Genomic DNA, 10,626 nt, shown 5'->3' with positions numbered 1-10,626 from the left:
CCAGCTGGGAGCTGCGGGTACCCACCCTGAATCGCCACAAAGTATCGTCCGTCTTGGTGTTGTGACAGTAATAAACCCGGAGTGGGGTGTGCGCTGCGGAGGGAGGAGGAAGACGCTGGGCTGGCAGGGGTGGGGGCCACACCTTGTGCGGGTGTGCAAGGAGCCCCCAGCCCCTGGGGAAGGGAAAAGCAGCTGCCCTCAGGGTCCTAAGCCTGGTCTCCAGAGTAGGTGAGGGAGGGGACCCCACGGGTGACCTCAGCCACACAGGCATCCTGGCCACCTGCCGGAACTGGTCATGGTGACACCTGGCTCCAAGTCGGAGCCCCTGGGGTCTTCCAGCCCCTGGAGGTGCAGACAGATGAACCTGAGACACTGTCTCGGTCCGGAGGAAGACGTTTGTGCAGGTTCCCACAAGGACCCAACCTCTCGGACCTCGGAGCCACAGAAGGAGCCTCCTGGGTCCCTGAACCGCTCTCGGGCAGGGCTCCCTCCTCTGTGCAGGGCCTCCAACATGCGCCCGCAGGTGCTCTCTGCCCTGCGCCAACCTGGGCCGGTGGCAGTCTCCCCAGCAGGGGTCACAGGACGCCTGTTCACGCAGGAAACTGGGCTGGCCTGTGGGGAGACGGCGGGGGTGGGGGGGCGGTGCCGAGAGACCGCGCGGGCAGCGCAGAGTCCCTTACTCAGCCGTCAGGACCTCCTGACCCGCCAGCCCCCTTCTCTGGTGTTGCTCTCACCGCACCCCAAGTCCCCTTCCTTTCTCCTCTCCCGATGGCCCTGGTAAAAAGGCATTTTCCCGAAAGAAGACAGTTCCCTTCCAGAGAGGAATTGTGGTGCCCACGGTCAACGTGACACACAATTTTTTCATCTGCTGCCAATTCCAGATAGAAACGGTGCCCACACTCAGAGCCTGGAGCATAACGGTTCCTCCGGGCAGGGCTCTCGGAAGGGGGAGGCGCTCGTCTTTCATGCTCCTCACTGCAAGGCGCCGTGGGGGTCCCGGGAGCACAGGGCAGTCGCGGCCGTCATCCTGCCGGTCCAGCTGCGTAGCCCCAGCTTCGGGAAGCCTTCCTCCCCTTCCTGGCCAGCCTCTCAGCACCCGACAGGCTGCGCTCAGGGAGCACCTCCTGGGAGGTCCCCAGTCCTGTCCAAGTGGAACCGCGTCAGGCCGGTCCCTTGTCCCGCTCCACGGCGTTAAGGCGAGAAGTGTGTCTGCTCTTCTGGTCTTTGGGCCCCTCGAGAGAGAAAGGCCGACAGAGGGGACGGGAGGGTTTCTCATCCAGCCCGCCATGGCGCCTGGGTCTGCCGGCCGCATGGACATCCTCCAACAGGGAACGGAGTGGCAAAGTTAGGTCAGCTCCTCAGGAAACGAGCCGGTTAGCGCTCACGTGCCCTGCTGGGAAAGCCTGGAAGGCGGCGTCGCGCTCCCTGAGGGCTGGGTCTGGCACCCGCACACCCCTCCTCTGTCTAGAACCACGCCTTCTACCCAAAGGCCAAGTTGAGGGCGGCTCTCCCCATGGTGAGGCAAAGGCATCTACTTGTCACCGAAGACCCTGTGCCCCCTGGGTCTCTCGGCGCCTCGCAGTTAGAGGCCATAGTGGGCTTTGCGCAGGAGCGAGGCCACTTCTAGGATGAAGACCCTCGGCTCCCTCTTGCCCTGACTGGACAAGCGCGGGCCCCTCGTGTTGAGATGCAGCAGCCATGGAAGAGGCCTGGGCCCCACGTCATTCTGTGGAGGAGAACGACCCTGGAGCTGCCGGGCTCGGAGGCAGACGAACGTGAATGGGACGTAGTGTTGCTGGGTTGAAGCTGTAGGAGGCAGGGACGGCTGTTCCCGCAGTGTGGCTGGCTCACGCAGACCAAAACACGCAGATCCGTCCCCAGGGCAGACCTGGTTTTCCAGCCCTGCTGGCGTACAGCACAATCTCCTTCTCGCTGTGTCTCAGACAGTGTGGCAACGAGCCAAGGGAAAGCCGGATGAGGGCAGGGAGGGCCGGAGACCAGGGGGACCTATCCCGTGCCCTGCGGGGCGAAGGCACCCCTGCCCTGTTTCTTGATGACCAGTGTGAGCATCTGGGTTTGGAAAGTGATCTTCAGGACCTCGAGCCTTGTTGAGTCTCACATCAGTGAAATCCGCTTGGCCTGCTGCGCTAGGGTCGCCCACGCAGGGTCCTGGCTTTGCCGTCAAACGCAGATTCTCGACCCTGCAGCTAACGGATGAGTCTCCTGCACCTAAGAGGCCCCCACGTGGGCAGCGCAGCCGAAGCCCCTCCCTACGCCGGCAGCTGCGGACCTGAGGCAAGGAACCTACACTCAGGGCCAGGCTTCTTGTTCTGTCCAGGAAGAGCGGGCTTTCCCCCAGGCACCGTGACGGTGAACCAGGGGGCGATGGACGCACATAACAGATGCCCAACACAGGATCGTGTTCAAGGGACGGCAGGTGTGTATGCACACAGGCCCACACACATGTGCACACACGTATGCGTGCACACACGCACACAGGCCCCTCACGTATGCACGGACCTGCACACGCGTGAACACACATGCACACACACAAACACACCCGTGTGCACACAACCCGTGTACATGCGCGCACATTCACATGGGCCCACACGCACACACATGTTCACAGACACACTTGCATGTGTGTGCAATTGGCCATGTGCGTGCTCACGCAAACACACAAGCACACGCGTGCACACGTGCACAGGGCACACACACACTATGGGAATCGGCCTTTCCCAACAGAGGTCACTCCATGCAGGGCCCTCCAGCCCTCCAGGTGACGGTCCCGGGAGTGGGTGCACAGCCCAGTCTGGGCCAGTCAAGGCCTCTGTCGTGAACCCGGACTGTGGACACACCGCGCCGACTCGAGCAAGTGGGGCCACGCAGAGTAGGGCTGGAGGGAGCCGGAGGAGAGCCGGCGCTAGGGCAACAGGGAGCCATGGGACGCATTCCCAGCCCTGCGAGCAAGGCCTGAGCTGCTGTGTCCCGATGGAAGGTTCCGGTCCTGCATGTCCTCCCCAAGGCTCCCCCACAGCCTCCCCCATCCCAGGCAGCTTTCCCACGGGCCCAGATTGTTCTGTGTGTGTTTTAGAGAGGGACACACCCGAACACACTCGCACACACACGTCCCAGGCCACCCAGCCAGTCACACCAATCTGCGCTCCCTGGAAGCCAGGTCCTTCCACGAAGCCCCCCAGTATCTGTGACCAATGGTCGCACTTTCACTTCCCTCGTCCCCGTGACCTGGGTCCTCCAGAAACAGTCCTGAGAACCCAGGCTCCCACATATCCATCCAGGATCCAAGGCAGAAGCCTGAGGTCTCCAGAGGCCAGGGTCCGGGGGTAAGTTACAAGGGCACCCTGCTCCCTTGACCCTAAAGCCAGGCTCCAGAGCTGGTTGTGTCCGCGGGTCCCTGCCCATGGGCAGCGGCCTCGGGGCTCTGGAGTGGACTCAGCCAGCCAGCCCCGGTCCCACGACCAAGTGGGCGACCCCTGGCCACAGGCTGATCAGCAACCAGGGGAAGAGTGGTGTTGGGGGGCGAACGGAGGGGCCCCGGGATGACGATGGATTCCCAGGGGCTGGCAGAGACACGTTCCTAATGTCTGTGCACGCGGAGACCACTCCCCACTCATCCCCCCTCATCCCTGTCCTGGCCAGCGGCCCCGCAGGTGGACGCGGCCTGATGGTGGCCCAGAGAGTTTCCCATCCTAGCCGCGGGCTGATTGCGGCCCCGGCTGCTCCTTTAAACCAGGGTCCCCAGCCACGTCCCGAGGCAGACCTGCAGGAAGGACGGAGCCACAGGCAGACGGAAGAGCTCACCCCACATTTAGGAGGAAGATTGTCGTGACCCCCAGCTCAGCTGGGTCTCATAGGAAACAGAGTGATGGTCCAGCAACTGTCCGTAACGTGAATACAAAAATCCCCGAAGTCCCTCCAAGCCCTCCCAGAAATGCCCCCAGAGAAGGGTCCCAGCCTCAGGTCAGCCCCCTGCCCCCAGCTGGGCCACAGGAAGTGCCACAGTCCGACTCAGAGGAGCGCAGGCTCTTGCCACAGTCGTGCCGACCCACAGTCAGGGACAGCGGTCGGTGCCCCTGCAGGCTGGCCACTCTGCCAGGGCCAGGATGACTCAGACACTCTGGCGCTGGCACAGACTTCTTTGGCCTGCGTCCACCCTCCACCTTGGTTTGGGACTGAGGACACAAGGCCAGGATCTGTGCCCGTTCCGCCCTTTCTCGTCTGTTGCAAACAGACCCAACCGGCCACTGAGCCCCAGGTGACGTCTACTCGTGCCCGGGGGCTGCGGGAACAGGCGCCGCGGACGGGATACCTTCAGCAGCAGGCCCTCATTCTCCCCCAGTGCTGGACGCTGCACTCTGACATCGGCTGTGGGCGGGACTGGCTCCTGCTGGAGGCGCTGAGGCATCATCCGTCCCAGGCCCCTCTCAGCATCCAGGAGATCCTTGGTCTTCCTTGGCTTTCGGCTGCCTCACCCCAATCTCTGGCCCTGTCTTCACGTGGCCTTCTCCCCACTGTGTGTGCGTCCAGGAGCCCCTCTTCTTACAAGGACGGCAGCCCTGGGACTTAGCCCCCCTCATGCAGGATGAGCTCGTGTTGAGCTGCGGTCACCTGCACAGCTAGTATGTGGGCAGCAAATGTCTCTCCCAGGCCGTGTGACGCTGGCGCAGCCTTGACCGGGAGCCGTGCGCAGCCTGGCCCCCAGCCAGGTGCAGGCTGCGGAGCCCACGGCCCGTTCCGCCTGAGCATCATTCCCGGGTCCAGGGCTGGGCAGGGCAGTGCTGCTCCCCCTCGAGGACGCCTCAGTGCGGGCCGCCTGCTGATGGTGATGGGGTCTTGGCTATGCCCGGGACTCGCTGTGAGCCCCAGGGTAGAGCAGAGGGCGGGAGTCGCTGCCCCCAGAGGCTGGCATTCTGGTACAGAGAGAGGCCGTGCAGCCTGAGGCGAGGGCCCTGGGGTCAGAGCACGGTGGAGCGGCTCGGAGGGCGGAGGGCACGGGGCTGCCATGCAGGGGGTGGGGGGGGGGGGGGGCTAGGGAAAAGTCTCTCCCGGGAGCTTCCCTCCGGGAAGCCCGCCCCCACACCTCCCCCACGAGCCAGCAGAGCCGCACAGATGTCCCAGCGTCTCCCGTGTTCCTGTCACCTCGTCGACCGTCAGCTGTGAGATGAACACGGGCCCACATCCCCGTCCAGCTCCCTTCTGCCTTTTCACAAAGCGCGACTCGTGGGGAGGGGCAGGCCAGAGCAAGGGACCCTCTGGGGCACCTCCTCCAGCCCAGGCTCCTCCCACTCCCCTGCGCGCTCTCCCCTCATTCACCAAGTGCCCCCTTCTCCAGGCCCAACCCGTCCTTCACCCCTGCATACAGACCTCAGGGGGCCTTGCAGGTCAGCACACGGGGGTCTGCGTGGTCCAGCACCAGGAACAGCCCGGATGCTGTCTGTCTGTCCGTCTGTCTGTCCCACGCTAAGCTCAGCACACCCCGGGCCGGGGGGGATGTGTGGGTATGGAGGGGTTCCCGGGGCAGGGCATGGCACAACCTTCCAAGGGGCCCTGGGGACCTGAACGGGGGGGGGGGGGGGGGGGCGGAAAACAGGAAGCAGACCTGCGACGCTCCCTCTCCACGGCCCTCCTCCCCCCAGCCTCCACCCGCCCCCCAGAGCAGCAGGGGCGTCCCCAGAAAACGGCTTCACCTGCCGCTGCTCCTTGGTGAGACTCTCAGGCGCTCCCCAGGCCAGGCTCAAGCTTGATTAAACTGCTTTCTCTCCCTTTCTCCTCCGCCGGAGCCCGTCGTGCGGAGGCGACACAACAGAGCCCGGTAAGCGGCTTGTGCACGAGCAGGAAAGCAATTTTCCCAACAAGAGCGGAGGGCGGATTCGGTTCATCAGGTCCCTGAACCCATTTGCTGGACTTGGAAGGGCTCTTTGAAGCCTCAGCTGAGGTATTTCCGTCTCTCCCCAGATGCGAGGTTTCAGCTACATGCGTGATAATAACAAGCGCCAGGCGCGACAATCTTCTGTCTCCACGGGGAATGACAGGCGCGCGCCGCTTCTCGCCAGAGCACGGCAGGCGAGAGGAAGCGCGTCCGCGGACTCGGCCAGGAGGAGGGCAGGGCCGCCGAGGAACCGGTGGGACTCTTCATTTGTTTCTGATGAAATGCCCCTTGTGCTCCTGAGGTCGGGGGTTGGTTCAGTAGAGAAGAAATATGCGGTCCTGCTGGGACAGCGGAAGGTTCTGGAACACTGCCCAGCCTCCCTCCTGGTGCCCTGGCCTCCAGAATCCTGTCCCTCGAGGCCGTCCTGCCATCACTCCCATGAGCTCCCAAAGCACAAATGGACTAGTCATGTCCCCGCCCAGAAACTCAGCAGCGCCCGTGGCCCCCAAAGAGAAGACCGAACCCCACGGGAAGCCGCCTGCAGCGCCCTCCACGCTCTCCTGTGTGCGCTCCATGCACCCCGCCAAGCACCCAGTCCCCAGCACAGCAGCTACGCAGTCACCAGCCTCCACAAGGTGGGTCCCCGTGCCGGGAACACCTGCTGCCCCGTCCCCCGGCCTCCCTGCCATGTAGGACCCGCTCGCGGTCTGTTTGGCCACGGATACGCGGCTTCATAAATATTTGCTTCTGTGTTTCTTTCCCCTGCTCACGTGGGGTCAGCTCAGGCGGCCATAAAACACGCCACCACCGCCACGACGCAGGCTTCCCTCCACTCAGGGGGCTGGGCAGTCCGAGATCAAGGGTTCCCGGCGGGGCCCGCTTCCCGGCTCCCAGACAGCGCCTTCTCTGTGTGACCTCACGTGGCGGGGGCAGTGGCGACCAGGGGTAGGCGGGGGTGGAGGGAGGAGAGAGAGCCCCCCACTATCCCTTCCTATAAAGGCACTGATCCCACCGGAGGACCCCACACTCGAGACCTCACCTAACTAATCTCACTCCCCTCCCCCAGGCCCTGCCTGATGCCACCACACTGGGGTCGGGGCTTCCACATGTGCGCTTCGGGGATACACAGATCCGCACAGAGCCCCCGTCCACAGTCCCCCAAGCCAGGGGTGGGCAGCGCCCTCCCCTCCAACATCACCAACACGGGGTCTCCAAGCCGGGCTGTGCTTCCTTCTCGCTGGGCCCAAGGTGTTCTGTGTCTCCCTCTCTAGCCTCCTCCTGGGGCAGCATGATGACTGTAGTGGATTAAGACGAGGACCCAAAAAGATAGGTCCTCGTCCCAGTCCTTGGGACCTATGAATGGGTCCTGATTTGGAAAATGGGACCTTACTTTGCATATATAATTAAGGGTCTCAAGATAAGAGCGTCCTGGTGTAATCAGGGGGGCCCTAAACCCATGACAGGTGTCTTTACGAGAGACACAGAGAAGTCCTTGCGAAGATGCAGGCAGGGACGGGGAGGGCGCGGCCACAGCCCAGCAGCTCCCCGAGGCCCCCGAGAGCCTCCCCCAGAGCCCCGGAGGGAGCACGGCCCCGCCACACCTGGGTTTCAGTCCTCTGCCTCTGAGACAGCGAGAGGATACAGCCCCGTTGTTTCAAGCTGCCTGGCTTGAGAAATGCATCCAGCAGCCTGGGCGGCGACGGGCTCAGCTGCCGGCAGTGCCCACGGGAGGCTCACCCGCCTCGCCCTCCTCCCCAGGATCCAGGCTCAGCTGCCACCAGAGCTGAGGAAAGAGAAGCCACGATCGAGGCACCAAGGTTAATTTCCTGAGGAAACCTTGTTTTGGAGAGTTTTTAAATTTGGGCTGGGGGTGGAGGGTATCCTTTGGGAAAAGGAAGAAAATAGATTTCTCCCGTCTCGGCCAGAAAATGTGCATCGTGCGAACGGCAGAGGCCCTACGCCGTTCTGTCCACCCAGACTATTAAAATTTTTAATCAAAGTTTTCGGCTATCAAACTGCCTGAGGTTGGCAAAGCTTTGCTGTTATCTCGTGTTAAAATCCATCACGAGCCACATAAAATGAGATTAATTTGAGATGCCAGAAGAAACACGGGTCGATAGAGCACTGAGGTTGGCCGCTGCCCGAGCCAGGGTCCAGGAGAGGCCCACAGGGGCTGCAGGCGGCACGGGGCGGGGGCAGGCAGGAGCCTGGAGGGAGCAGACCACGGCTGGGCACTCCTCCTCCTGTTGGAAAGCACGAGCTCATGTGCAGATGCCCGAGCGCATCTCTCCAAAGTGACCTTCCTTCTCCTCTGCCTCCTCCCGGCAGGTTCCCCAGGGCCCGCCTCAGTACCCGAGGCTCCCATCGCCCTGACAACGACCCCAGCCAGCCTTAAAGGGAGCCGCTCGGCAGATGGAGTGCGGAACTGTCCTGAATTCCAAAATCTCAACATTCAGCCTTGTGTTCGTGGACGGAGCCAGGAGGCCTTCCCAGCCCCGAGTGGAGACTCAGCCACGTTGCGCCCCCACACGTGCTCGAAATCAGAACCGAGAGGGTCTAGTTTATCCCAACGGGCTGTTTGCATCCCGGGCAGGTATCATCTCAGCAGATCGAAGCCTGCGTGTGTCTGGCGAGAGGTCCCCAGCCCCTCCCGCGCACCCACCTGCCTCCCCTGCCCCCAGCTTGCCTCCAGCAGCGCTGTGGGAGCTCTCTAGCACGCCCCTGAGCTGCCCCGGGGCTGGGCCATGCTGGGACAGGAATCCTGCCAGTCTCTGTCCCTTCGCCTGTGCTGGGCACCACAGCTCCCTGGCTGCAAAGGAGGGAAGAAATCATGAGGCTGTGAGGAGACCCTGCCATGCCTGAACCCCACAAACACTCAATCGGGGTACCCTGGGCACAGACGGGACACGGACTGGTGAGCAGGAGGAGGGCAGGGAGAAGACAGGACCGAGCTCGGGACCTTCTGGCCAGGCTGAGCAGCTGCAGGAGGGGGTCATTTGGAAAAGTTAAGATTTTTATTTAAAAAACCATTAACGTAGGATGCTCAGAATCCCTGTTGCAGAGTGACGCACGGGGTTAGGGATGCAGGAGAGACTGGGGAGGCTGGGGGGGGCGGGAGGTTGCGCAAGGGCTGCCCGAGCACTGAGGAGGGGCCGTGGCGTGGATCGTGGATGATGGGGACAGGGGACAGGGTGCACCGGTGGGCCTCGGGCAGCTACCAGGGGACAGGGGTTCAGGACAGCTCTGGAAGGCCACTGAGACACTGTTCCTGAGTGTGATGTGACCCTTCGGCGGGACGTGGCCGTCCGGCTCCATGCCGCCCTGTCCTGACCTCACACGCGGCGCTGTCGGAGGCTCTCCCTGCCTCTGGCTCTTCTCCGCTCAGAGAGGCGCCAGGCAGCCACCGGGACACGTGGGCGCGGTACCGCACCCCCCGCTCCACGGCCAGGGCTGGAGCGCTGCAGGGGAAGCGTGTGGAGTGGCACCTTCCCAGCACCGCATGCAGCCCGTCTGTTCACCTGCCAGCACCTGCCCCGCAGCCCCGCGGACCCTTGTCCCAGCGAGCGCACCCGGGCCTGCCGTGGAAGTGCCTCCTTCACAGAGACGGACGGCCCTGGGGTCATTCGTGTGCAGCCCCGAGAGGCAGAAGCCGGGCAGGAAGCAGACATGGCCTCGCCTCGGGAGACGAGAGCAACACGAGAGTGTCGTCTGCGGCCGAGCGGAGCCCGACGGGCCTGCTGTAAGGGCAGCCCTGAACGACGGGAGCAAACCCTCCTCTCCGTGACTCATCCTCTTGGGTTCTGTGTGTCTGATCAAAGATTCCAAATTCAACAAAGGAACTTGCCACGCCTGGGTGGCTGCGTCGGGGAAGCGTCTGCCTTCGGCTCAGGTCAGGAGTTCAGGGTCTTGGGCTCCCTGCTCAGCGAGGGGTCCGCCGCTCCTGCTTCCCCCGACACACCAGCTCATGCTCTCGCTCCCAAATAAATAAATAAAAACTTTTTTAAAAAAAGGAATTTGTTGACGTTGCGTCATCTGGACTCAAAAACAGAGCAGTATCCCTGGGTCCTGCGCCCCCCCGCCCCGAGCTGAGAGACACAAGTCCCCGTGGGCACCTGCGTGTGTGCAGAGATGTGCCGTGGGCATGCGTGGCTGCCGCCGGGGGCTGTTTCAACATCCACGTGTCAGGAATTCACCGACGCGCGAGTGTTCGCGTCCCAACCCCCCCGTCTCCGCCACCCCCCACCCCCCGCTGCGAGGCGTCTTCCCTCCACGGCTGGAAATGTGGCCGCGGGGTCCGCCTGGCTGCTCCGGGTCCCCAGAACCCAATGGGGGAGTCCATCCAGTTATCGGCTGGAGCATAATCCCAGCCCTGAGCAGGCGAGGTCCCCACACCCCTTCACCGTCCGGGCACGTGCCCGCCTGCTCCCTGGGCTTCCCCTCCCCGGAGGCCGCAGCTCTCCTCGGCCCATCACTGTTCCCCCACACAGGCAGGGCGGCCTTGCCGGCCTGTGTGTCTATTTGCATGAATGACATTCACGGGTGCACGTGGCCTGTGTCTCGTGCTGTTCCCTTCTGCTTCTGCTTCTGCTCCAGCCCCTCGGTGCCACCGTGCGCTCCCCCGGCCTGGGGTTTCCGTCACCCGCACAGCCCTGCAGAGTGTGCACCTGCTGAACACGGAGGGCACGTTCCCCACGGAGCGGGGGGGTACCCAGGCACGGCCCCGCGCACGGCCACAC

General features: G+C 63.4%; 1 protein-coding gene across 1 annotated transcript; it reads left to right on the top strand.

Annotated features, from left to right (window-relative positions):
- Nucleotides 1-5,730: 5,730 nt before the first annotated feature.
- On the top strand, nt 5,731-9,845 carry LOC132000862 (uncharacterized). Its single transcript, XM_059374713.1, has 4 exons — nt 5,731-5,833; nt 5,977-6,525; nt 7,649-7,707; nt 8,219-9,845. Exons 2-4 carry the CDS (start codon nt 5,977-5,979, stop codon nt 8,283-8,285), a joined length of 675 nt encoding a protein of 224 aa, XP_059230696.1. The 5' UTR covers nt 5,731-5,833; the 3' UTR covers nt 8,286-9,845.
- Nucleotides 9,846-10,626: the final 781 nt, after the last annotated feature.

The sequence above is a fragment of the Mustela nigripes genome, chromosome 14, assembly GCF_022355385.1.
Source record: "Mustela nigripes isolate SB6536 chromosome 14, MUSNIG.SB6536, whole genome shotgun sequence".
NCBI lineage: Eukaryota > Metazoa > Chordata > Mammalia > Carnivora > Mustelidae > Mustela > Mustela nigripes.
The sequence above is the reverse complement of the archived record's forward strand: the minus strand, read 5'-3'. Positions and strand labels throughout refer to the sequence as shown.